A 27,869-nucleotide genomic window follows, 5' to 3' on the forward strand; every position below is an offset into this window, starting at 1 on the left:
TGTCATAAGAACTGACACTCATGATACGTACCAGCCAAATGTGTCCCAACATTGCAAGCGTCCACTCATGGCAGTAATATTGCAGGATTGTAATGTATTGTACACATCAGAACAAGGGAATGTGTCCTTTCTTTAAAGTGAGACTTCTTCCGATCAGAGGGGTCATATATTCAAGTTAGCAATGCAGACAATTGATCTCATAGCAGGGGCGGATGAGGGGGGGGGGGGGTGCACAGGGTGCAGGTGCACCCCCCCCCTCCAGCAAAAAAAATAAAATAAAATTGGAAAGCTGATTCTATGACCATTTCTAAGTTCAAATGGCACCAGATGGCACCATTTTTCTTCTTCGCGCCCATCACATTCACTTTCGATTCAAAGTGCACCCCCCCTTACAAAGCAACTGATCCGCCCCTGCATAGACATGATGGTTCACTTTTTTTTCTCCTCTTGTTTGTAAGTCAGCATCACAAGAGCCCTCAGACGGAAGCATTTCATGAAGATTCCAAATTCTTAATTCGGCAGTGCGAGTCATTTTGACTTGACAGAGTAGATCCAATTAAATCTGCATTCAATCTGGGGGGGGGGGGGGGGGGGGAGGTGGGGGTATTAGAAGGGAGGTAATCCTTGTATAGTTGTAACTTTAAATAGGGAATTATTTTTGTGTGCTCGCCATGGACTGAATTTGTTGTTTGTGTATACAGCTACAGACTGAACATCGAGGCCTCTGACAACGGTAATCCTCCAGAGACTACAACAAGTGTTATCACTGTCACTGTTGTGGTAAGTTGTACTTTCTGATTGTTATTTGTCACATGAGTTCACTGCAGATCTCTAGATTGGTTAGTTAGTGTGTTCATTTTCACACAAAGTATACGATCAACTGAATCAAGCATTTGTCAAAAGAGAGCCACCAAATCATGGACTTAATAATTAACATTTCTTTAGGTCCGTGCAGGTGATAAATGTCATGAACAGGGTATGGTGTAAGCCAGGAAGTGTGCCCAGCAGTAAGAGCGGGTGTGTGTGTACATGTGTGTGTGTGTGTGAGTACATGTGTGTGTGTGTGTGTGTGTGTGTGTGTGAGAGAGAGAATGTGTGTGTGCTTGAGCATGCATCTACAGGGATGAATCTCAAAATTGTATATATATGTGCTTGTGTGCAACTGCACCTTTTTAATTCTAGTTCTTTTCTAGCCCTACATATTAACCTTCACTCCAGGCATTTCAATGTAATATTTTTTGTTCCAGGATGAAAACAACCACACCCCTATATTCATGCCTACGCAATACTCCAAAACAGTCTCAGAAGCGGAAGCTCCAGGTGTGTTTTATAAGCCTCTTTTTATTATATCAATGCATATAATTTTAACCAATTTTCAGAAAGTTTTTAGCTAATGTTTGACTTGCATGAGTCATCACTGAATCTTTGTATTCAGTAGTGTTTGATGTATGGGTAGGTCAGCAGGGCAGCCCCAGTCTGTCTGTAAAAAAAACTTGATTGTTAAGGGTTTTCTCGGATTTTATTGAAATTAGATCTTTGAACTTCAACAGATCACACTTCCAGGGTTCAGTGCTCCCTAGACATGACCAAAGTCTTGTTGACCGTCGTCAAGTTTGAAGGTCACAGCAGGCTGGAGTTCATGTCAAACTATGAAAACTTTAAATTTTCCCGAGTGATGAAAGATTCCAAGTTCACAGCAAAAGTTACTGTGTAAGGGCTTGGAAAACATGAACACACATTTACAGAAGAAAAAAAGTGGAGCGCTGTTCTGTATATTGATGTCAATCGTGTGTGTGTGTGTGTGTTGAAGTTTTTTGCTATTGTACATCGCCGCGAGGTCTGGTGAGAAGGGGCGATTCATAAGTGTTGATTATTATTTATAATATTATTATATTGCAGTTGCTTTTCTCGGGGTAAAAGCAGCTGAATTTGTGTCAGGGTATAACCTCAAAACACTATATGAAATTACCTTGCATTGTGTTGTGAAAATGCTGTGTTCTGTTACTGAAGCTTTTTTGTTACTCACAGTAATTACAAAAGGTAAGTCACAGGAGGAGAAGATATTGTGTTTGTCTTGTTCTTGACTTTACATTTTGTGGGCCACCATTTTGTTCAGGCGCTCATGCATTTGAATGTTTGACTTTGCAGGTACCTCAGTTCTCACGGTTTCTGCAACAGACAGCGATTTTGGAAGCAATGGAGAAATTACCTACCGAATTGGTACTGGAGGCAGGGATAGTTTTGAAGTCACGAGAGACGGAATTGTGCTCATTTCCAACAACCCCAGTTTGGATTATGATGAAATTGGAAATTCCCCAATTACAGTTGAGGTAAGATTGCCTGTTTTTCTTTCTTTCTTTTCCTCTCTTCTTTTCTTTCTATTTCTTTGTTTTGTGTGTGCTACTGCTAACTGGAGCGTGGTTGAGAAATACAAAAATGAGTGTAATTTCAATAGAGTTTGTCAACACAAATCCTTTTCCAGCAGTCCAGACCTACCAGAAAAATACTGATTATGCCTTGATATACCCTAAATATTGGTGTAGTGATACGTTAGAACACTACTTAAATGTCCTCGCTGTAGTGAGCAGAACTTTGAATATCATATTAGAACCCATTAAGTAAGACTAGAAGTCTCTGGCTTATGCCACCCCGTACCATTAGCGTGATGAGTTCATTGGCAGGGAACGTTGGCCCTTGAAATAGTTTGAGTTGCAGTGTGGTTTTGGCTTGTGATGACAGATAATTGCCGTGGACGGGGGCAGCCCACAGCACTCAGCGACAGCTTTCATGACAGTCACTGTAACGGACGCAAACAACAAGCCCCCTCGCTTCCTGGACTCACTCTACAACAAAATTGTTGATGAATGTAAGTTTTGAGAAAAGATAAAGCAGTTTTACCAGTGAATGTTAGGTTTTGAGAAATGACACAAATGTTTTACCAGTGAATGTTAGGTTTTGAGAAATGACACAAATGTTTTACCAGTGAATGTTATGTTTTGAGAAATGACACAAATGTTTTACCAGTGAATGTTATGTTTTGAGAAAGGACACAAATGTTTTACCATTGAATGTTATGTTTTGAGAAAGGACACAAATGTTTTACCATTGAATGTTATGTTTTGAGAAAGGACACAAATGTTTTACCATTGAATGTTATGTTTTGAGAAATGATAAAAATGTTTTACCAGTGAATGTTAGGTACAGTCGAACCCACTTAAAACGAACACGCTAGTTACGAATTTTGACTTATAACGTATTAGTTTTAAGTTCCCAACTGAATACCTCTTTCTTCATGCTTAAAAAAAATGCTTAAAACGAATTCTTTATAACGAATTTATGCTTATAACGAGCACTTTTTGGATTCCCAAGCATGACGAAATCTTTAAACTCGTCCCGAGATCGACATATCATGGGAATTTGAGAAGTTTGAATACATGTGTCAAAGTCTTCCCTTGCGTCGACTGCTTGAACCATTGCTCAACCGATCACTGAATAAAGTTAAACTGATTACACTGTACTCACAAAACAATTTCAAATTTAGAATCAAAGTGATTGATAGCTCAGACACTGAACATGAATGACTGACTGACGTTTATTTCCTTCGCGAATACCAAAAACGAAACATCAATGTTTTGAACGGACGCCATTGCCAAAAAATATAGATGCCAGAGTGGTTTCCCTTGGACAAGGGAAACCACACTCTCAACGTTTGCGTTCGCCGGTTCGCGATAGTTTATCAGTCAGTCAGTGCTTTCGATTTGGATTTGAACATCATGTTGCAACAAAAAACAAAAAAACTAAATTGGCCAAGGTTTGCTACCCGTCGCCAAGGTAAGTGATTCCGGACAAATGATAGGAACACCGCGAATGTGGACAGTGTCAGTGTGTGCGTGTGTGTGACCAAAAACATAACAACTGCCGAACTGGATGAAACATCTGTGTGCTCACTCTCACTCAAACTCAACAATCATCACTCAACATGAGACACACATGAACATGTAACTGAATATGTCACTTTATTGTCTAAACGTGAAGCAGCATGAAAGTTGCGAAAGAAACAAATTGAAACACTATAAAATGTACAAGACTTAAAAAAAAAAATAATAAAATAAAATCAATCAATTTTCTTAATACGAATTTTGGTTAAGACGAACTTTTTTTCCGATCCCCAGTGATTCGTCTTAAGCGAGTTCGACTGTATTGGGAAAAGATAAAAGTTTTACCAGTGTTGTGCTCGGCCCTCGGTCACTGATGCATACATTTTAATCTTGTGCATTTGTCTGACCCTTGGCTGGTCAACCGTCTGCTAATTTTGACATGATGGAGGTCTTCTGACAAACAGAATGTCTTTGTAGCCAGAACAGTCAGAACTATACATATTTTAAATCCCAGTCCCAGTCCAAGTGACCTATTGTCCTCTGGGTCTTCAAACAATACTATTTTACTTTTTCAGGTCTTCTTCTTTCATCCTTTTTTAAATTTGAAAATTAAATGTTCTTGTTTAAACAGTGGTTGTTATAGACAGATGTTTACTGTTAAAATGTGAATTATATCGAGAAAAAAACACATTTAAATGGGCAGGTGGTTGTCATGCAGAGGTGGTTGCTAGAGCAGGTTCGACTGTAGAACAATATTTTCTCTATTTGTGTCTGCAGCAAGTGCCGTAGGTACATCTGTTCTGAGAGTGACAGCCACAGATCCGGACCAGGGAAGCTCACTACAGTACTCCATCAGTGCCAGCTCTATCATTGCCATCAACAAGGCGGGATCGCAGGTTGGGTCTGTGATCCCTTACGATTTCAGGGTAAGTTTTTTTTTTACTTAATAACATCTTTTTACATTTCCTGATTTAGTCAAGTATTGTCTGAATGTTTTAACATAGACTGGGAATCGAGACGAGGGTCGTGGTGTATGTGTGTGTGTATCACACGGTGTGTGCGTGTAGAACGATTCCGAGAAAACTACTGAATCGATCTTCATGAAACTTCACATGAGAGTTCCTGGCTATGATATCCCCAGACATTTTTTTCATTTTTTGGATGAATATCGTTGATGACGTCATATCCGGCTTTTAGTGAAAGATGAGGTCGAACTGTCACGCCCTCATTTTTCAACCAAATTGATTGAAAAGTTGGTCAAGCAATCTCAGACAAAGTCCGGACTATGGGATTGCATTTCAGCTTGGAAGCTTAAAAATTAGTTAATTAGTTTGCTCTTTAAAGTTGTTATTAAAATCTAATTTTCCATTAAAGATTAAAACATGATCGCATTGTATTCTTCAGCTTCTCCTGAATTTAAGAATATATAGATATGTCATGTTTATTCTAAAAATGTGCTCAGAATGGAAGAAAAAAAGGTTCAGTAAGTTCCACGATCACATGCTTTGCGGACACGGGCATCACCCGCCTCGGTCGTCGGGTTAGTCGAGACTATCTGAAGGTAGTCTCAGCAATGACTGTTTATTTGGTTATTGATCTTTATCGTTCGATAACGACTGACAAAATGTTTTTATATCGCTTCACGCGACTTGTTAATTCATGTTAAAGCAGACATGCCTGCATGGATGCTCAAACACATGCACATGCACACGCACACACACACACACACACACACACACACACACTTACACACACTTACACACACACACACACACACACTTACACACACACACACACGCTTGCACGCACACACACACTTGCACACACACACACACACACACACACACACACACACACACACACACACACACACACACACACACACACACACTTTTGAAGTTGGATTTCATCTACTTAGGGTCACAGTGAAGAGCATTATTTTTGATTTTTAATCTGTGAACTGTCACTTGTCTTTTTGGTAGATGATTATGTGGGAGTTTGAATGATGATGATGATGTCATCGTCATTGTTGTGCACAGTGGTGTTGATGGTGTGGGTGATGATAGTGTACACTGACCTATAGAGTTTTGCTGTGATTCATTGTTACAGAAAGCATTTACGATAGACCAGAGCTCAGGTGTGATCAGCGTTGGCTTTGGACTGGACCGGACATACGTGGTGGAAATGTCCTTTCAGGTTATGGTGGAGGACGTCAACCAGCAGGATGGCATCAAAAGGGCAACATGTGAGTATTTATTTTATTGTACTTAGAAAATAGAGACCTTTTTTTTTGCAGACTTGGCATTCATAGCCTCTGTAAAATGTTCCCCATTTTGAGACTCCCTCCTGTTTAAGACCTGATTAAATTACATATTCTTACTCAACTCACATAGATAGCAATAACTTCGTTTGGTTGCTAAGACATTGAAGCACTCTTACATGGTAACATGGGGAGATAACTCTAAACAAAAAACCCACCTGCCATATAAGGCATGGTCCGTGGTAGTTATCTCCCCTACCGGTGCCCGCGCATGCGCAGGCCGACTACCGGTAATACTCATTCCTTCTTCTTCAACACGCGGAGCAGGACGTGTTGTTGCGCTCTGTCTTCATTTTCTATCTGTTGGTTTTCACGGTGGTGGTAGACCATCAGACCTTGGTAGCACTTTTGTTGTCTCTTCATCTCTACAAGCATTGGGTGAGACCTTTTATTTTTATTACCGAGACGCGTTTTCTTAACCGTTTGGAACGTTTTGCATCTCATGTTTTGGTTCGTTTTTGTCATCCAATATGGCGGACAAACCGAAAGAGAAAGAGAGAGAAAGAACTCGGAGTTCAACCAGACAGGCGTGCTCTCCTAGCTCTCAATCAGGCAAAGCAACACAATCCAAAGCTAAGGTGGCTACAACCACCCCGTCTCGGACTCAGAAAATTTCTCCTACCGATAACGTTTCTGTCAATGTTTTCAACCCGGGGAATGATGAATCGTTTTCAGTTTCGATTGACAAACCAGCCGCGTCTGTTTCGGCCCCTTCATCTAAAGTGCAAGCGCCTAGCGCAGATTCATCTTTGTCTAAAGCTGATTTGCTAGCGATTTTATCGTCTTTCAAAACAGAAGTGCATGAATTGATCTCGTCGGAAAGACAAATAGCCCAACATGCTGCTCTGTCTCTTCCCTCGGGTGTTGCTAATGTTTCCTCGCTTGCGCGGGTTCGCTCTGAACCGACTGCGACGGTCACGTCCGCTGGCGTGGTCGCAGATCCAACGACGGTGTTGGATATGTCGGACTCATCTTTTGACAAGTTTTTGTCTGAGTCTAGGACATCAGCACCTCCGGGTGTTCTTGGCGAAGTACGCAAACCTTTGACGTCAGTTTCCGTTTCGGCGGAATTGCACACTGATCGAAAGGGTGTTTCCACAGACCAACCTGGCTCCGTTTTCACGGTCCTGGGCATGGGATGTGAAGGGCATGTGTCTGCTGGCTCCGTCAACTCCGTTAAGGTCGGGGCGGCTGCTGGCAGACAGGTTACAGGATCTTCCGGTTCCAATTTATTGGGGCTGGTCGATGCTCATGCTATACAGTCCTCTGCTGGTTCCGCCAACTCCGTTAAGGTCGGGGCGGCTTCCGGTGGCAGGAGAGGTTTGACTTCCGCTGTTGGCACTTCGCTGCTGGCGGGGGTCATTCATCAGCCTGTGGCTTCCGGTTCCGCTGGCGCGGCTTCCGCTAGCCTTTCTCAGGCTACATCCGCTTCCTTTCCCGGCCTTCCGGCTGGCATTGGACAGACGGATGGTGATTCCATCCACGGATTTCCGGTTTCCGGAAATTTTTCACAACCGTTTCCGGTTTCGGCTCAAGTTGCCTCACCGGATATCGGTTCCACTGGTCATCCCTCAGACGATCGTTACGATGCTTCTGTTGGTGATGAACAGGATATGGAGGAAGAAGCATCAGATGCAGATGAGCAAGCTTCTCGCCGACTTCCGGCTAAGCTACATCATTTGTTGGCTTTGGCAGCAGAGGTTACTGCACGTTACTTCTCGGAAGGGGTGTCTGCGGCAACCACTTCCGCTGCTCCTCCTCCATCGGCTTTTGCTGACTTTGCCCCTTCACAGGAGCGGTCTGAGAGCTTCAAGTTTTTAGAGTCACCTGCTGTGGCCTATCAACTTGCGAGAGTGTTTCAGAGCGATGTTCCCCTTCCGTTGTTATCGGCTCATGGGGATGCTCCTGCAGAGGCTCAGTCTTGGCTTGCTGCTTCCGGTCGTACGGCGCTTCCTGCTGCGGCCACTCACCGGAAGCTTCGTCTCGCTTCCTATAGCAGGCCTTTGATTTCCTCCTTTGCCTTACCATCTGCATCACTTCCGGTTTCACCGGAACTTGCTTCCATTAGGCAAGATGGCTACAGCAAGGATAGGCTTTCTGTCTGTAAGGAGAAAGACCTCATTGCTGTTGAGGAATTAATGCGGCCGCTCTGCTTTGGAATTATCGTCTCTGACTGACACGTTGATTCGTTCTCTCTCTCGAGCAGTGACATCCTCACTGAACCCTTTCGAGTTCAGGCACGATGCGGATCCTAAGGACGTCTCGCTTCTCTTTGCGACCTTAGGGAGGGTGTCTGCAGAGCAAATGGCTTTGTCTGCGAGGTTGTATGCGCAGACCGTCTTCTGGCGTCGAGAAGCTCTGCTGTCGGGCTCTCGTCTAGAGGACAAGAACATTCAGGATTCGCTCCGAGTCTCACCGATCCTTCAAGGGTCCCTACTCGGACAGGACACGCTGGATGCGCTTCAGAAGCAGACTCAGCAAAACAAAGATTTGCAGTTTGCGAAGCTTTCAGAGTTGGCTTTTTCGAAACAACAAGCAAAGCGCAGCGGTCCTCCTGCCCAGTCTTTCTCGGGGCCCTCCAAGTCTGGTCACAACCCGAGCAAGGGTTCAGCTTCGCGAGGAGGGAACCGGTCGCGACCTTACCCCAAGAACAAGCCTTCCTTCGGGAAGAGGGGGTCAGGTCGAAAACCTAACCCCCAATGATGCCCCCCCGATCTCAGCACTCCTGCTCCCCCCACGATTACGGTGGCGGGAGGCCTTTTTCGGGCTTTACCAGCATGGTTAAGAAAGTCAAACAACCACTGGATTGCAGGAGTGCTCAGATCGGGGTTCCGGCTTCTGTGGAGTTCTCAAAAGGCTCCATTGACCAGAACTCCTCCGTCTTTTCGGTTTCCGGCCAGATCGGAAGCCAGAGAGGCCGCTCAGGCCGAAGTAGAACTTCTCATTCAGAAGCAAGCAGTGGAAGAAGTTCGGGACCATGCCTCCCCAGGCTTTTACGGACGTCTGTTTGTCGTTCCAAAAGCCTCGGGAGGATGGCGTCCGGTGCTGGATCTTTCTCAGCTAAATCTTTTTCTGAGAAAGATCAAGTTTACCATGGAGACTCCCACCTCAGTGAGGCAGGCCCTCAGGCCACGCGATTGGGTCACCTCCATAGATCTTTCCGACGCTTACTTCCACATCCTGATGCACCAAACAGACCGGAAGTGGCTCCGCTTTGTTTGGGGCAACAGGATTTTTCAATTCAGGGCTCTTCCTTTCGGCCTTTCACTGGCTCCCTGGATCTTTACGATGGTGGTTCGCCAGTTTTGTGCGCTAATCAGAGGTCAAGGTGTTCGTCTACGGACGTACCTAGACTACTGGCTGATTCTGAATCAGGCGCAATCTCTGTGTCTCAGGCACACACAGATCGTGTTGCAGGAGGCAGCGGAGCTAGGCTTCATGATCAACGGCAAGAAGTCCGAGTTGACACCTTCCCAGAACTTTACGTATCTGGGAATGGTATTCAACACTGTGGAATGGACAGTTCAGCCCACACAGAGGAGGATAAGCAAGATCCGGGATCACATAAATGCCACAGCGGTTCTGTCTACGGCTTCGGTCAGGCCAGATGGAATCGCTGGCTCCTCTGACTCATTTGGGCAGGCTTCACAAGCGCCCTTTTCAGGAGGCGCTGAACTCCAGGTGGGACCCTCAGTCTCAGGACTGGGAGACGCTAGTCCCACTTCAGGACTGGTTTATAGAGACGACCAAACAGTGGCTGGTCACAGCTTGGCTCTCGCAGGGAGTTCCCATAGTCCTTTCCCCGCCTTCGAGGCACTTGTTCACAGATGCCTCTCTCGAGGGGTGGGGGGCTCACCTGGAAGGTCACACGACCTTTGGTCTCTGGAACCAGGCGCAAGTCAAATGGCACATAAATCAGCTGGAGTTAGAAGCAGTCTTATTAGCATTGACGGAGTTCCTACCCTTTGTCAAGGGGGGACATATCCTAGTTCACTCCGACAACACCACAGTGGTGTCCTATCTGAACAGACAAGGGGGGTCTCGCTCTCTGCCTCTGTCGCACAGGGCATGCGAGATCTTGATGTGGAGTCACAATCACGGCGTAGTCTTGTCAGCAAAGTACCTTCCGGGAAGGCTGAATGTCTTGGCAGACTCTCTGAGTCGGTCTTCCAAGATAGTGCACACGGAGTGGACGATCACGCATCAAGCGCTTCTTCGCCTCTGGGCTCAAGCGGAGAAGCCGTCCATAGACTTATTCGCCACACGGTACTCACGCCGTCTGCCGATTTACGTTTCTCCATTTCCAGATCCCGAAGCGTGGGAAGTCAATGCTCTGGAAATCTCTTGGAGCGGACTGATCGCCTACGCGTTTCCTCCCATTCCCCTCCTAGGGAGGGTCCTGCGAAAGGCAGACATGGAAAGACCATCTCTGGTTCTAGTGGCACCAAACTGGCCGGGTCAACCTTGGTACCCCGACCTTCTGCGACTGTCAAACGGTCCGCCTCTTCCTCTAGATCTCAAAAGAGGCGATCTGATACAGCCTCGATCGGGCATTCCCCACGGTTGGATTCTGTGCGGGAATCATTGAAAAGATCAGGTGCGTCAGACGCTACTATCGACTTGATTCAAGCGTCTCACAGAGGTTCTACATCGTCGGTTTATACCTCTCACTGGTTGGCGTGGCTGAAATGGTGCAAGGTTAACGGAGTGAAACCTACGTCACCTCACTCTATTCAGATAGCAAACCATTTGTCCTGGCTCGCTAGTCAGGGCGCTGCGCCAGCTTCTTTGAAAGTCCGTAGGTCAGCGATTTCAGTTACGCTGAAACAGCTAGGACATTCTATATCACGCGAAAGTTTCATTACTAGCGTGTTAAAGGGAGCGTCCCTTCGTTTCAACAAAACGAGATCCGCTATTCCAGCATGGGATCTGCCTCTAGTGCTGGAATTTTTGAGAACTCAAGACTTTGAGCCCTTATGCTCTGCCAGTCTAGCCAATCTTACGCGAAAGACAGTTTTTCTCGTCATGCTGGCTTCCGGTAGACGTGGTAGCGAAATTCACGCTTTGTCGGGCTCATCTCGCGACATTTCTTTTGAAAAAGACGGTTCTGTTATACTCAGGTTTTGCGCGAAGTTCTTAGCGAAGAACCAAAAACCAGGCAAACCCTCGCCGTTAGTCCAGATCAAACCTTTGAGCTCCATTCTCGCTCCTTCAGACCCAGATGTTGCAAACTGTCCTGTTAGAGCACTGAGAGCATACCTGTCTCGTTCTAATCCGATCAGATCCTCTAGTCAAAAGCTTCTTTTCCTCTCAGTCAATGCGAAGAGGGAGAGGGACATAATTAAGTCTACCTTGGCGAGATGGGTGTCCACCCTAGTAAGACAGTCTTACCTTTGGTGGCAAAGAGAAGGGGGGGGGGGGGCAGTCAGTCCTTCCTCTCAGGTCAGCCCGGACTCATGAGCTTAGGGCCTGGGCATCTTCTTCGGCGGTCTTAAGATCCAGCCGTCTTCAAGAAGTCATGGACTCAGCCTACTGGGCATCTGAGGATGTGTTCATGAACTTTTACTTGCGGGATATCGCAAGTTCTCGCATGGATGGAACATTTGGCCTGCCAGCTATGGTGGCAGCGGGACAGATGCTTTCACGATGCTAACTGTGAGTACATTTTTTACCCACCACCTAGATTAGCAATCTGCTATCTATGTGAGTTGCGTAAGAATATGTAATTTAATATAAAATTTCTAAAGTAAATTTTGATTTAATTAATATACTTACCAACTCACATATTGAATTCCCTCCCAGCCTTCCCCGCAATTTGTATGAAGGTTTATGGGTTTTCAGAACGGAATGAGTATTACCGGTAGTCGGCCTGCGCATGCGCGGGCACCGGTAGGGGAGATAACTACCACGGACCATGCCTTATATGGCAGGTGGTTTTTTTGTTTAGAGTTATCTCCCCATGTTACCATGTAAGAGTGCTTCAATGTCTTAGCAACCAAACGAAGTTATTGCTATCTATGTGAGTTGGTAAGTATATTAATTAAATCAAAATTTACTTTAGAAATTTTATATTTTCTCAGATTTTTTAGGTTCACAAGGGGGGTTCCACTGTAATGACCTTTCTTTTCTTTTTATATTTAGTCAAGTTTTGACTAAATATTTTAACATCGAGGGGGAATCGAAACGAGGGTCGTGGTGTATGTGCGTGTGTGTGTGTGTGCGTGTGTGTGTGTGTGTAGAGCGATTCAGACTAAACTACTGGACCGATCTTTATGAAATTTGACATGAGAGTTCCTGGGTATGAAATCCCCGAACGTTTTTTTCATTTTTTTGATAAATGTCTTTGATGACGTCATATCCGGCTTTTCGTGAAAGTTGAGGCGGCACTGTCACGCCCTCATTTTTCAACCAAATTGGTTGAAATTTTGGTCAAGTAATCTTCGACAAAGCCCGGGGTTCGGTATTGCATTTCAGCTTGGTGGCTTAAAAATTAATTAATGACTTTGGTCATTAAAAATCTGAAAATTGTAAAAAAAAATAAAAATTTATAAAACGATCCAAATTTACGTTTATCTTATTCTCCATCATTTGCTGATTCCAAAAACATATAAATATGTTATATTCGGATTAAAAACAAGCTCTGAAAATTAAATATATAAAAATTATTATCAAAATTAAATTGTCCAAATCAATTTAAAAACACTTTCATCTTATTCCTTGTCGGTTCCTGATTCCAAAAACATATAGATATGATATGTTTGGATTAAAAACACGCTCAGAAAGTTAAAACAAAGAGAGGTACAGAAAAGCGTGCTATTCTTCTTAGCGCAACTACTACCCCGCTCTTCTTGTCAATTTCACTGCCTTTGCCATGAGCGGTGGACTGACGATGCTACGAGTATACGGTCTTGCTGAAAAATGGCAGCTACTTGACTAAATATTGTATTTTCGCCTTACGCGACTTGTTTGTTCTTTTTCTTCATGCTTCACAATGTTTGTTGGTGGCAAAATGCATTTAGGAAAAAAACAGGTGTCTCCAATGTTAATGAAACAGGGCAGTTTTTGCTTTTTATCTATTTAGTTTTGTTGTTGTTGAGTGTATAATACTTGTCAGCAGTATCAAGGTACAGTACTTATACCTTTTAAGTGCCGTTACTGGAAATAAAACTTGAGGATTGAGACTGTTTGAAAGGGTAGCATAACAGAGGCTGCATCACTTTGGTGCATATCCTGGAGTGTTCAAAGTTTTATAATGAGAAAAAAAAAGATTTTTACACAGGCAGTTGATAATTCAGACCATCATTTTCAAACTTGCAACCAACCACCTTACTGACAATGCAGAGACTTGCAACAACCTTTTGAGATTTTGTTTGTTTATTGTAGTTTTAGATATAATTTTTGTTCTTGGGGAATTTCCTTTGCAAATTGTGGGCTGCTTTGTCTGGGGATAGCATACAGCACTGGTTCCGCTGGCCTGTTTTTCCTTCCCCTGCATGCTTGTCGTACTTTTTAATCTTTGAGACTTTCACTGTAAGCTTGGGATCTTTATCACATGCATGCATATAAACAGGACACCTAGAAGACTTGAAAATAAATTCTGTACGAAACTCTTGGATCAAACCCATCTGGATTGCTACAAACTGTTTTTTATTTAGCTATGTCCCCACCCCTGAATTTATCCAATGTTTAATTTTTAAATGATTTTATTTATTTTGCAGCTCGCGTGACCATCACCATCAGTGGGAAGCCCGACACGGAGCTCTACTTTAACCAGCCATGGACCAAGGATAGTCAAGAGTACTCAGTGCTGCTTCTGGAATCCTCTCCTGTGGGCACAGAGATCATGACCCTCCAGGCCCGAGACCCAGCAGATGACAGCAGCGTTCTAACAGACTACCAGGAAGTCTCGGGCTCTGATCTTGGAGATTACTTCAGTATCATCACCAAGACAGACTCGCGTGGTACCACCCCTGGTATGTTTTTGTCTTTTGTTACACCCCCGGTATAGGGGTGTGTATAGGATTCGGTCCATGTGTTTGTTTGTTTGTTTGTGTTCGCATATAGATCTCAAGAATGAACGGACCGATCGTCACCAAACTTGGTGAACAGGTTCTATACATTCCTGAGACGGTCCTTACAAAAATTGGGACCAGTCAAACACACGGTTAGGGAGTTATTGGTGGATTAAGATTCTACAAGGACTTATAGAATAACCTTCTCAGTTGGTGGCAGTGAGAATGGTTATTTCCCTTTGACCAACGGGGGTGTTTTTCCTACCTCGGAGGAATTTCTTGTTTGTTTTAGTTTTGTGGTGTTTTGTTTGCTTTCTCTGATTTTTTTGTTTTAAAAAAACAAAAATTGTAATAAAAACATTTAAAACTGGTGAGTGTCTTAATGTTGGTTTATTCATACACCATTACTTACACACATGATATATTATATGCAATGACACACAAATTAGATTTTACTAGAATTTAAAAAAAAAAGTAACAGGCAGCTGTGATTTAAAGAATTTCATACATTGATATGAATTTTCCTCTTTTCTTTTCTTTGATGAAGATTAATTTGATGCATTTGTTTTATTAATATGTACCTGTAACCATAGTTTTGCATTGTAATGTGTTATGAGGGAAGCACCATTATAAAGGTGCCATTATTATTGTCATTAAAATCATTATCTTTATTATCATTATTGTAATTATCATTATTATTATTATGAGTCTGTTTTTCATTGTGTGCAGGTGTGGTGGTCCTGAACCAACAGCTGGACTATGAGTCCGGTGACCTGGTCCATTCAGTGACAGTACTAGCCAGAAAGGACAGTCGCTCCGTTACCGCCAAGATCACCATCACGGTCACCGATTTCAACGACAACCGCCCAGAGTTCATTCCAGTGAGTGTCAGGCTTTTGCTGTTGCCGTCCTTGTCCGTATCTTTGGCTTTTGTCTGTGTCTTGTCACTATGCTTGTTTATCCCCCCCTCTCTCTCTCTCTCTCTCTCTCTCTCTCTCTCTCTCTCTCTCTCTCTCTCTCTCTCTCTCTCTCTCTCTCTCTCTCTCTCTCTCTCTCTGTCTGTCTCTCTCTCTCTCTGTCTCTCTGTCTCTCTCTCTCTCTCTCTCTCTCTCTCGCTCGAGGGAAAAGAAACAGTAATCCTTGGTGATTTTAACATTGATTTACTTAAACCAAATAAAGTATGGTTAGATATATTTGAATGTTATAATTTAAATCAGGTTGTGCAAACCCCCACAAGGGTAACAAACACCTCAAAAACGCTTATTGACCATGTATACGTATCTCACTTACACCATATAGCTGAAGTCTGTGTTCCAATACACGGCTGCAGTGACCATTACCCCGTGTGTGTCACCTGGTCCCGTAAAGGTGTAAAAGTCCCTCACGCTGGTCATAAAACAATAACATATCGTTCGTTTTCAAAATTTAATAAGGAAGATTTTCTTGAGGATTTGTTGCACTCCCCACTTGAAAATGTTTATAATTTGACTGATCCGGATGAAGCTTTTGGATATTGGCATGATGCTTTTTTAAAGGTTTATAATAAACACGCTCCATTGAAAACCCAGAGGGTTAAGCATCAATTGAAACCAAAATGGTTTGATCAAGAGTTGCAAGAGGCAGCGGATTATCGCGATATTTTGAAAAAAAGAGGGCTGGAAAATGAGTATAGAGATCAGAGAAACAAAGTTACATCTATGAAGCGATGGAAAAAGAAAAAGTATTTTCAGGAACTTACATCATCAAAACAAAATTCTAAGTCAATGTGGAAGGCAATAAATGAGTTAACAAATAAACAATCAACATCCAAATGCTCTGTCGTTAAAGACATATCCTCCGAGGAACTGAATAAACATTTTTCTAACATAGCTGAGAAAGTCGTTCCCGAAGACAAAACTCATTTAAATGATTTGAAGATTCTAACAGATTTTTGTGAATCTAAAAATATAATGTCGCAATCAAACATTCCATTTATTACTGTAACAGAAGTATGTAATGCACTCATGCACCTCAAGCAAACAGGAACCCGTGGAATTGATGGTCTGGACGGGAAGATTCTTAAATTAGCAGCCCCTGTACTTGCTGATTCTTTAACGTACCTGTATAATCTCTGTATAGATAAGTGTTATTTTCCAGTTGTGTTAAAGCAGGCTAAAGTTATTCCACTATTTAAGTCAGGGGCTAAAACAGAACCCTCCAATTACAGGCCAATATCTATTATATCGGTTTTATCAAAGCCGTTCGAACAACATACTAACAAGTTTATTATGTCACATTTTAACGAAAATGCTTTATTTCACCCAAATCAGTCGGGGTTCAGAACTCATCATTCATGCCACACAGCACTTGTTTCTCTAGTTGATCAGTGGTTGAGCAAGATTAACGAAGATAAATTATGTGCTGCTCTCTTCGTTGACTTTGCTAAAGCATTTGATGTGATTCATCATGACCTACTTCTTAGGAAACTCGCACTGTACGGCCTTAGAAATAATACAATATCGTTAATCAAGTCTTTTCTTTCTGATCGAGTACAAGCTGTGTGCGCCAACTATGTCTAGCATGCAGTCGATAGGTTACGGCATTCCTCAGGGATCTGTACTCGGCCCTCTTCTCTTCACCATTTACATTAATGACCTTCCCCTACACATACACATTGACTGTGAACTTTTTGCTGGTGATACCACTGCTCACACTTCCCACTCAAATGTGAAGGTATTGTCAAAACAACTTCAAGAAAGTGTAAACGAGCTTTTAGCGTGGACCGAATTAAACCACATGGCTCTTAATCCAGACAAAACAAAAAGCATGCTTATTACCACCAGACAAAAACGCCAAAACTTAAAATCTAAACTTCCACCTTTAACGATTGATAATCACATTGTTGAAGAAGTTAATAAACACAAAGTTCTAGGTGTTATTCTTGATAATAATTTATCGTGGACTGATCACGTTACAGGAGTATGTAAAGTACTTTCCAAGAGGCTTTACTTGTTGTCCAGAATAAAACACTTCTTGAAGAGGCATGCCAGGCAACTTTTCTTTAACGCTCACATTCAATTAATCATTGATTATGCGTCAACACTTTGGGATTGTGCGAGTGCAAAAACTCTGAAACCTTTATTTAGTATACATAAAAGAGCAATCAAAGTTATTTTATTACAAGTCTCGGTTTCCAACGAAGACTATAAACTTCTAAACATCCTTCCTCCTAAATCAAGACTCATGTACAATAAAGGCGTTTTGATGCATAAACTCATAATTGGAAGAGCGCCTGCACCTCTTTCTTCTCAATTCACTTCCCACAATTTAAGAGACCCTTCAAAAATGTATGCTCCTCGGCCTCGTATAGATCTTTTTAAGTCCAGCCTACTCTTTTCGGGGACTAATTTTTGGAATTCACTTCCAAGCGGTATCAGACATTCCGTCAATGCCAAGACTTTTAAAGACAGATATTTCTCATTCCTTATACATGGCACATTTGTTCTCACTTAGCCTGAACATGTTTATATTGTTGATGCCTTATTTTTACCTTTTACACGTTTCAGTAGATACATGTACCTAATTAATTTCATAACATGACTTATGTAACAATGCTACATTGTTATTATTTGCAACGTAGTTGTTCCATTGATTCCTCAGTTCACAGAATTTTTCTTTCCTCGAAGTTGCACACGTTTTTGCTTGATTGATACAGTTTTCATTATGCCTTTGACAATAATATGTCATGTTCGCTTGTATGTATATTTTTGTTTGTTTTTTTAGTCTGTTAATCGTTTGCTTGTTCATCGCTTGTTTTTATTGAGTCACTTGAGAAAAAGTGACTCTATGTAATCGGTCAGTGTTAGTCTGTCCGGCCGGCCGTCCGGCCGGCCGTCCGTAGACACCACCTTAACGTTGGACTTTTCTCGGAAACTATCAAAGCGATCGGGCTCATATTTTGTTTAGTCGTGACCTCCAATGACCTCTACACTTTAACGATGGTTTCATTGACCTTTGACCTTTTTCAAGGTCACAGGTCAGCGTCAAAGGAAAAATTAGACATTTTATATCTTTGACAAAGTTCATCGGATGTGATTGAAACTTTGTAGGATTATTCTTTACATCAAAGTATTTACATCTGTAGCCTTTTACGAACGTTATCAGAAAAACAAGGGAGATAACTAGCCTTTTCTGTTCGGCAACACACAACTTAACGTTGGGCTTTTCTCGGAAACTATAAAAGTGACCGGGCTCAAATTTTATGTGAACGTGACTCCCAGTGACCTCTACACTTTGACGTCTGCTTTGGTGACCTTTGACCTTTTTCAAGGTCACAGGTATGCTTCAGGTATGCATTGTGTTGTGAATAGCAATTTCTTCCTGTCCATCTGATGCCTCATATAATATTCAGAACTGCGAAAGTGACTCGATCGAGCGTTTGCTCTTCTTGTTACTTCTTTGATTCATATTCTAACATTTTTTAAACGTATTGTCATTAGATTAAACCCTCCCATGGGCGAGGGCTGGATGTAAAAAAAGCACCTGTTTGCTTATGCCACTACCCTCGTAAATAAAGCATTTGTCATTGTCATTGTCTCTCTCTCTCTCTCTCTCTCTCTCTCTCTCTCTCTCTCTCTCTCTCTCTCTCTCTCTCTCTCTCTCTCTCTCCAATGAGTGTGTCAGTACATGTGTGTCAGTGTATGTGTGTCTTTGTGTGTTTGTCTTTGTGTGTCTGTGTCTGTGTGTGTGTGAACAAAGAGTGTATATATGATTCCCCGATCCTCCGAAAGCGGCGTATGGCTGCCTTAATGGCGGGGTAAAAACGGTCATACACGTAAAATTCCACTCGTGTAAAAACACGAGTGTACATGGGAGTTTCAGCCCACGAACGCAGAAGAAGAAGAAATATGATTCCCCTTTTCTTTTCTAACATGTTTGTCTTGTCGTTTAAATGTATCTTATTTAAAGGAACAGCTGCATTTAAAGGTTCCTCTGGATCCAATGCTACCACTCTTTGGAATAAAGTTGTCTCTTTCTCTATCTCCTTCCCTCCTCTCCTGAAGAGGTACATTTATTTCCTCAACTTTCTTTTCACTCCTAATAGGCTGAAGCATAAAATGTGCTTCTTGGTTTCACAGCTATTTTGTCTGAAAGAATGTTTTGCTTGCAATTATGTTCATGTCTGCAAAGGCAAGGCTTTGGTCTCTTTTAAGTCAGGTGAGAGGTCTATAATATGTGCAGATATCTCTGTGGAATTTCTGCAGACATTGCAAATGTCATGCTTTAGTTGTGACATTTGGAAAATGCTTGATATGAACTGCAGACATGGGTAAATAGCTTGAATCTGACTTTTTGGTAGGCTGCCTACAAGTTTAACGTACGAGAGGGGGCCCCTGTCAACTTCAACTTGGGGACCATCAGAGCTATAGATCGGGACAGCAGCAGCTTTGGACCAGTGGAATTCAGCCTGGCAGGAGGGCTCAACAAGGATGACTTCAAACTTTACATCACGCCCGTAAGTCTGTCGTACAACCATGGCTAATCAGCCAGCAGAACACAGTTTTTCCAGGGGCTTAATTGATTTCTACTGCTCTAGCTGCATACAGACTAAGCTGTTTTGAGTACACAATATGCTGCTGTGATGTCTGTTGTTTACAATTACAGGGAGTATACTTCAGGCAGCTGTATTGGAGGTGTAGGTGTGTGTGTGTGTGTGTGTGTGTGTGTGTGTGTGTGTGTGTGTGTGTGTGTGTGTGTGTGTGTACATTTGCATGTTTTGGTGTGCAAGATTTAAATATGTGCCTTTTTAACCACAACATTGGGACGAATTCCCAACCTTGGGTAATAAAATGTGCTGTATTCTGTATTTTGTATTCAGTGCTCTGTATTCCTCTCCAGAATGAGGAGGGTGTGGCTCAGCTGCTGGTGGCAAAGGAGCTGGACTTTGAGACACGCCGCCTCTACAACATCGAGGTGATAGCCACTGACAACAAGTTTGGCCGCGGGTCAGCCATCCGACTGGACAGCAAAGCGTCGGTAGGGAATTGCATGATACCTTTGTTTTGAGCTAGGTGGTTGTTTAAAAGATCTGAGCTTTAGCTTCTTTTTTTTTTTAACCTGACATCATCTCAGAAGGTACCAGCTCTTACTGAATTGCTTAGTTCATCTCTTTGTGCATCTATTAAAAGTCACCTCTTTTTTTCTCATCTCAGCTTTGTACTTCTTTTGTGTATCTCAAGATCTAACTATGAATTTAGCAAACTCGGAGTTTGTTTCTGTGATTTTGTCATATCAGCAGTAAACAGGTACTCATAAGGTCAATGCCAAGCTATGCATGTATCGAGATATCCTTTTGGTTTTCACCTCCTGATGTATCTTTCTGCCTCACAGATTACAATTCAAGTGCTGGATGAGAACGACAACACTCCCAGGTTTTCCGACCGACAGAGATCTTTCTCAGTGCCAGAGACGGCCCGTCCGCAGACTCGGCTCGGTCAGATTCTGGCCAATGACGCTGATTTCAACCTCAATGGTCGCATCTATTACTCACTGAATGCCACCGCTTCTCAAAGTAAGTTCAAATTTAGTTGTTAGATTTTGAACGGTGGGGTGTGGGATTGGGAATACTTTTACCCTTAACCAGGAATGTTTGGGGTTGGCAAGTTAACCCAAGGCCTCTCAGAGCACCCAATATCGCCTGCTAGAAAACGTGTATGTAGATGCCAGAGCGCCCTGAGAGGCCTGCTATATACCATAATACCAACTTCACTTTTGCTTTCATAGTACAGTTGAACCAAAAGTGGTCCCAACAGACAGGTGGTGGTTATGGAATTATGTAGGAAAGAAGTTTGTCCGGGGCACGGCTGTTCCTAGCTTGTGTTTTAGTGTGAGTTAAAAATAGCCCAGCAGAGGGAATAGCTTGGCTACCAGCAGCTGCAGCCAACACACTGTTAAGCTCACTTGCCTGTTATACCCAACTGCTTCCGCGCTATACTGGGAGATTGGCCTTCTCAGTGCATAGTTGCTGTGTTATCTCTGCTGTGGGGAAAGCATGGGTGCTAAAAATAGCCTGCAGCTAGAGTAGCAGAAATGAAGCCCTTTGAACAGCCGTGGGGGTTCTTTGGGGTGGTCATATTGGGTAGGTGGTCACCAGAGCAGGTTTGACTGTACGTACAATGCAATATGATGCATATTTCGTTTCAAACGGCTTCCTGCAAGGTTTAAGCATTGACAGTTCCGGGGTACTGGACGGCTTTGACCAAGTTGCTGCACTTTTGATGGAACATGAACAAAAATGTTTACTCCCTGGTTTTGCTCTCCGTGGTTTCTGATGCCAGTCCCTTCCCAAAATTCATTGCAATGTTATAAAACAAACTACCAGTCCAACAGCTAAACCTTCTCTTTTTGCTGTATTCATATACAGCCGCACTCGCCTAAACGAAACACGCTTAAGCAAAAAACTCGGATATCTGAAACCAAAACCAATTCCCCGCCAGACCCCCCTCTTTGTAAGACTATTTCTAATTCGGATAAGCCAAACTCTGTCAAAAAATAGCTAACTCAAACACGGACATCTCAAACGTGATTTTGACAGATAAGCCAAACTCTAAACACTGTCGGAGAGACATTTTTTATTTTTTTTGCTTGAAAAACACGTCAGGAAGATAAACATATTTCGTCACGGCTATAATTATCCTACGGAAACGAACACGTCACCTGTTTTTGAGTATGTGGGGAAACTGATGACGTTTGCCACATGATTAGTGCTTTTGTGAAAAAGAAACAATTAACAAGTGGCTCTATCCCATCTCCGCCCCTTTTCCCGTCGCGATATAACCTTCGTGGTTGAAAACGACGTTAAACACCAAATAAAGAATGAAAGAAAGAAAGTGTGCCACATTGACCAAGAAATACACGTGTCACGTGATGCGACGTTGAAATCCTTGCGGCTGCCAGCATGTTCCAAACAACTGTTGCAGTGTTCAAAAACGAGTGGCTCTCATACAAACCTCTTTTTCCAATCGAAGGAAGAGATCTTTGTGAAGAGCAAATCTACCTGAGAAATGTATGTGCTCATTTTGAGCGAGTGGTGAAGATCAAACCACTATAAACATGCAGCGAAACAAAACATTTGCCTACAATCTATGTTTACGGAGATTTGATCTTGATTTATGACCACAGAGACAAATTGTCTAATTAAATTACATATTCTTACTCCGAATCACATAAAAGCATTGACGCAGTCTAAGATGCTAAGGTCTGAAAAAGCTTCCCGTCTTAAACAATTTTAAAGGGAAGCAACCCCACACAAAAAGTGTAATTACAGCTATGGTAATGACCATATACCCGGGGAGTTACCTCCCATCCGGGGTATGTGACGTCACTTCCCCTGTAAACACCATGTGCAACTCATACGGCTTTTCAGACAACAGAGAGAGGTTGATGAAATTTTGAGCTCCGTGTGTGGCTGCTTGTTGGTGCCTTTTGGGCACCCACCAGTTAGGTAACCCGTCTTACAGTCTTGCCATTCCGTGTTTGGTGAGATCTTTCCATTTTGTCTTTGTTTATTGACAGAAATGTTGTGGTTATTGACAAATTTTTCGTCCTTTTTGGACTTGTTAATTTTTGCTCAGTGACTGCTTGTTGTTGTTTGACCGCCATTTTTTACTGTTACTCAGCATGTCTGATAGCGATAAACGGCGCGGTAAGGGTGATGCCAAGGGTAGGATCAAAGCGAAGTCCTCTTCTTCTTTGCCCAAACCTCCTTTCCTTGTGGTAGTTTCAGACGAAGCTAGAAATACCGTTTTGACTGTACCCATCTCTGCCCCAGATGACCACGTTGTCAAGGGGCATTCACGCAAACCTATAACAACCATGTCTTCGGCAACTTGCTCTCCCGCCGCCGCGGGTTCGGGGCAAGCTGCCATTGTTTCGTCGATTTTGAGTTCTCTCGTTCCAGAATTACGCTCTCTTGTTCGTGAAGAATTACTTCGTGCCACGCCGCCGCCCAGCTCTTTGCTTCCGCCGGCAGTGGGTGACTCCCGCTCTTTGGCATCGATGGTACTTCCGTCTGCGACGTTGTCCCGTGATTTGCCTTTTGCTTCGTCTTCTGCCCCTTCCGGGAGCATTGACGGTAGGTCGAACTGCTCCACTGGCTCTCGTGAAGCCACCGGACGCTCTCTTTTGAGCAACAGTTCTCAGCCGCAGGGTCACTACCTGCAAACTTCCTGCCAGTCAGGATATGCTGCTCATTCACGGACGGATCGCACGGCGTGTAAGCCTGTGTCTGAGCAAGGGCGGTTTCCGGTTTCGGAAGTCGCGTTTCCGGGTTTACCCGGAAACGAAGGTCCTTCCTCTAGTGCACCCACTGAGGGCACGGAGGGGGTTGACCGTGGACTGGCCTTCGGGCGTTCTGGCTTCCGGCCTCAGTCAACGCAACAGGCGCTTCCGCTTTATGCGGCTTCGTCCGTTGCCTTTCCGGCTCCGCCCGGATTTACTGCTCCTCCTCTTGCCACTCCTACACGGATGTCAGTGAGTGAGGAACATCGTACGTCGTACGGACTTCCGGGACAGTCGTCAGCTCACCCTTCCGGTTTCGCGTCGACTTCCTGGTCAGTTCCGGCAGCACCGGATGCTCCGTCCTTCGCTCTTCCTGCTAGTCAGGCTATGAGTCACGACGATTTCCGGTTCCCGGTTATCCTACACAACAGCCTGCTGCCGGTTCTGTGGACTTTGGTCATGATGCTGCGCTCGACTATTCCGACACGCAGTCGGTAGTCAGTGAAGCATCTCACTCTGGATTTCCGTCTCAGCTTCGGGCTGCGCTTGAAGTTGCGGCGGAGGTTACGTCCAGATACTTTCCTGAGGGAGCTTCGGCTTCGGCTTCTGCCGTTTCCTCCGCTCCCTCGGCGATGTCGGACTTCCGTTACGCGAAGGAGGATGCCTCTCACTTCCGTTTCGTTGAATCTCCTTCAGTTGCGTACCAGCTTTCGCAGGTTCTGGCACGTCCAGCTCCTGGAGGAAGGACCAACCCACCCATTGCTGTTCCGTTGCTCGTTCCTTACGATCCGGCTCCGGAACTCGCTCGGCCGTGGCTGGCATCGGGCACTCAGGCTGACACTTTTGTGCCTACTAGCCACAAGAAGCTTGCCTTGCCGAAGCCTGGTCGGTCTTGGGTCTCGTCCTTTGCTCTTCCGAGAGCACCGCTTCCGGTGACTCCGGAACTGCTTCCTCTTTTGGCTAAGCCTATCAAGAGTGACTCGGGAGTGGTTTTGACTGAACACACCCTTGTTTCTTCTGAGGAGGTCAGTCGTCAGCTCCTGGAGCTGGCTTCTATCTCTGAGACACTTGTTAGAACACTCTCCAGGTCTTTGACTGAGTCTCTGGATCCTTTTGTTCTTGCTCGTGAGCAGGATGCTGATGACGTCTCCAATCTCCTCTCTGCCCTGGCCAGGGTCAATGAGGAGCAGATGCGTTTGTCATCTGTGCAGTATGCTCACACAGTCATGTGCCGCAGGGACTTGTTTCGGGCGCACTCTCAGTTTACTGAGCAGTCGACGCGTGACACCCTGAGGGCTTCTCCCCTGGTAGAGGGGTCTCTGTTCGGCCGTCTGGTGTTTGATGCCAGAAGAACAGAGATTCAGACCAACAGAGATCAACAATTCCCTGATTTCTCTCTACAGGCGTTGAAGCAGGCCAAGCCTTCCCAGCCTAAACCTCCTCAGGCCTCTGGTTCGTCCAAGCCTTCCGGGTCGAAGCAGGCACGACCTTCTTCTCGTGGCTCGAGAAAGAGGTCGGCGTCGGGCAGGGGGCGAGGTGGCTCTGGTAGCAAGCCTCACCCCCAATGAAGTGCTCCCGATCTCGCCCCCCCCCCCCCCCCCGCCCTCCACTCTGGTGATGGCAGGGGGCCCCTCCCTGGCACTTTCTCACTGGCTGGTCTCCGTACACAGCAAGTGGATCGTGGGCGTTGTGAGATCGGGCTTTCGCCTTCTTTGGCTGGAAAGAAAGGCACCTCTGTCCCGTCGTCCGCCGGCTTTCAAGCCCCCCTCCTCACCGGAGGCAACATCCGTCCTTCAGGCGGAAATTGCCGCTCTGGTGCAGAAGGGCGCGGTGGAGGGAGTCTTGGACCACAGCTCCCTCGGGTTTTACGGGCGGCTTTTCGCCGTTCCCAAGGCCTCAGGAGCGTGGCGTCCCGTCCTGGATCTGTCGCATCTCAATACCTTCTTGAGAACGATACGCAGACCTGTTTACCAGTACGATTTGGGCGTATTTTGTACGCCAAATTATTATCGGTACGCAAATACGCGACACACGCACAAAATACGCATAAGAAAAAGTCTAGAATACGTTTTCCGGTGTTGGTGTGCTGATTACGGGATGGTACAACTGATACCGGTTTCGGTCGAAGGGAGATAACCATGACAGCGAGTCTTCAGCTGTGGAAACTGACCTTGTTCAGTTGTTGGCACGTGCGATCGACTGGACAATCGTGGCAAAATGAAACGGTAAAATGTGCAAGTTTCGGATGACTGTACCAAGTTTAAACAGCAGAAGCAGCAGATTGTCTTGGAGCCAGGAATTGTGGAGTCTACTATGGGAAAAATTCATGCACACTGCAAGTATTGTAAATCAGATTTCTCCGTTGCCCATGCTGGGAAATATGACATCGAACGACACTGCAGTTCCAAAACTCACCTGGACAAGGTTGCTGCAAAGAAATCCGCTGAAAGCTGCCAAGGAATTATGAAGTTCATTCCCGCAAAGCAAATCCTGCCAGAAGAAAAGGCTGTAGTCCGTGCTGAAGCAATGTTTTCTGAGATGATTGTAAAAATGAACTTGCCACTGTCAACCGCAGATGTTATTTCACGAACTTCATCTTTTCATTATCAATCTGTTTGGAAGACACTGGTTATAATGCTATAAACTGACAGGTAAATAAAATTGTTGTATTGGAAGGAGTTAAATTCTGAAGGTGTTCACAAGACATGCTGCTATTCTTACACAAACACGTTTGCACCCACGCGTACATTTTCCCTAGCCCATATGGCTTTGCTTGCAAAGTACACCAACTTTTTGAAAAATACACTCAACTTTTTGGGAAAGTACTCTTGCCTCGGGTTTAGGGTAAACAGGTCTGGATACGATTCAAGATGGAGATGCCAGCCTCGGTCCGAGACGCTCTCCGCCCAGGAGACTGGGTGACCTCCATAGACCTGACAGATGCATATTTTCACATTCTCATGCATCCGTCCGACCGGAAATGGCTCCGTTTCCGGTGGGACGATCAGGTCTACCAGTTCCGCGCTCTCCCCTTTGGACTGTCTCGGGCACCGTGGGTTTTTACCATGGTGGTGAGACAGTTATGCGCACTGGTGAGGTCACAGGGTATTCGACTCCGAGCATATCTGGATGATTGGCTCATCATGAACCAAAGCCAGACAGGTTGCTCGAGTCATACTCTTTCGGTTCTCCGTCAAGCCACCTTGTTGGGCTTCTCGGTCAACCGAACAAAGTCGGAGTTGATCCCGTCACAGACATTCACTTACTTGGGGATGTCTTTCAGCACGGTTCCTTGGACTGTCCAGCCTTCTCAGAGAAGGGTGGACAAGCTCCAAGCTCTCATTCGCTCCACTTTGCTTCTCCTGCGGGCTTCCCTCCTGACTCTGGCCTCCATCTTGGTGCCCCTGGGCAGAGTTCACAAGCGTCCTTTTCAGCTTGCCCTGAAACCGTACGTGGACTCTCCCTGTGTGGACTGGAACGTCCTCGTCCCTCTCCAGGGATGGTTCCAGTCAGCGACCCTTCCGTGGTTGGACACGGACTGGGTCTGCAGGGGCGTGCCGATCGCCTTGCCCCCCCCGGAAATAGACCTCTTCACAGACGCGTCACTGTCGGGGTGGGGGGCACACACAGACCGACTGACAGCGTCGGGCCTGTGGTCGGCAGAGCAGAGCTGTTGGCACATAAACTTGCTGGAGCTGGAGGCTGTGGCCCTGGCTCTGGCGGAGTTTCGACCCTCCCTTCACGCCAAGCATGTTCGTCTTTTCACAGACAACACGACTGTGGCAGCTTACCTGAACAAGCAGGGAGGGTCGCGGTCCCCGTCTCTCTCGGGCAGGACCTGCGAGATTCTGATTTGGTGCTGGCAACACCAGATCACTCTCACAGCCAGGTACCTCCCGGGGAGCTTGAACACTTTGGCGGATGCGCTCAGTCGCTCCGACAAGGTGCTTCAATCAGAGTGGACGATCACTCACGGGGCACTGCTTCGTCTTTGGGCCCTCGTCCCAAAGCCTCTGGTGGATCTCTTTGCCACCCGTTTCTCGAAGAGGCTGCCGATCTTCGTCTCGCCATTCCCGGATCCCGAGGCTTGGCAGACGGATGCATTGGCCTTTCCCTGGACAGGGCTACAGGCCTACGCCTTTCCTCCCTTTCAGTTACTCGGCCGAGTAATTCGGAAGGCGGAAATGGAGGGTCCTGAACTTCTGCTGGTCGCCCCTCTGTGGCCGTCCCAAGCGTGGTTCCCGGACCTTCTGAGGCTCGCCCACGGCCCACCAGTGCCTCTCTCTCTCGTAAGAGGAGAACTGGTGCAGCCTCAAACCGGTATACCACACGAGCAGCCCTCACTTCTGAAACTTCACGTGTGGAGGTTGTCCGGTCTTCTCTGAGGCGTTCCGGTGCTTC

The 27,869-nt window shown here is 44.9% G+C and overlaps 1 protein-coding gene across 1 annotated transcript in view; it reads left to right on the forward strand.

Moving 5' to 3' along the window:
• The window catches only part of LOC138958778 (cadherin-87A-like), a 100,216-nt gene that overhangs the window by 49,384 nt on the left and 22,963 nt on the right, over window positions 1–27,869 (forward strand). The window contains exons 19-29 of the mRNA XM_070330070.1: window positions 702–780; window positions 1,248–1,320; window positions 2,149–2,330; window positions 2,740–2,866; window positions 4,656–4,804; window positions 5,988–6,123; window positions 13,917–14,171; window positions 14,940–15,091; window positions 19,549–19,704; window positions 20,088–20,225; window positions 20,580–20,760. Coding sequence (XP_070186171.1) covers window positions 702–780; window positions 1,248–1,320; window positions 2,149–2,330; window positions 2,740–2,866; window positions 4,656–4,804; window positions 5,988–6,123; window positions 13,917–14,171; window positions 14,940–15,091; window positions 19,549–19,704; window positions 20,088–20,225; window positions 20,580–20,760 — 1,628 coding nt within the window. The remainder of the gene's footprint in view (window positions 1–701; window positions 781–1,247; window positions 1,321–2,148; window positions 2,331–2,739; window positions 2,867–4,655; window positions 4,805–5,987; window positions 6,124–13,916; window positions 14,172–14,939; window positions 15,092–19,548; window positions 19,705–20,087; window positions 20,226–20,579; window positions 20,761–27,869) is intronic.

Source organism: Littorina saxatilis, linkage group LG2 (genome assembly GCF_037325665.1).
Source record: "Littorina saxatilis isolate snail1 linkage group LG2, US_GU_Lsax_2.0, whole genome shotgun sequence".
NCBI classification, from domain to species: Eukaryota; Metazoa; Mollusca; class Gastropoda; order Littorinimorpha; family Littorinidae; genus Littorina; species Littorina saxatilis.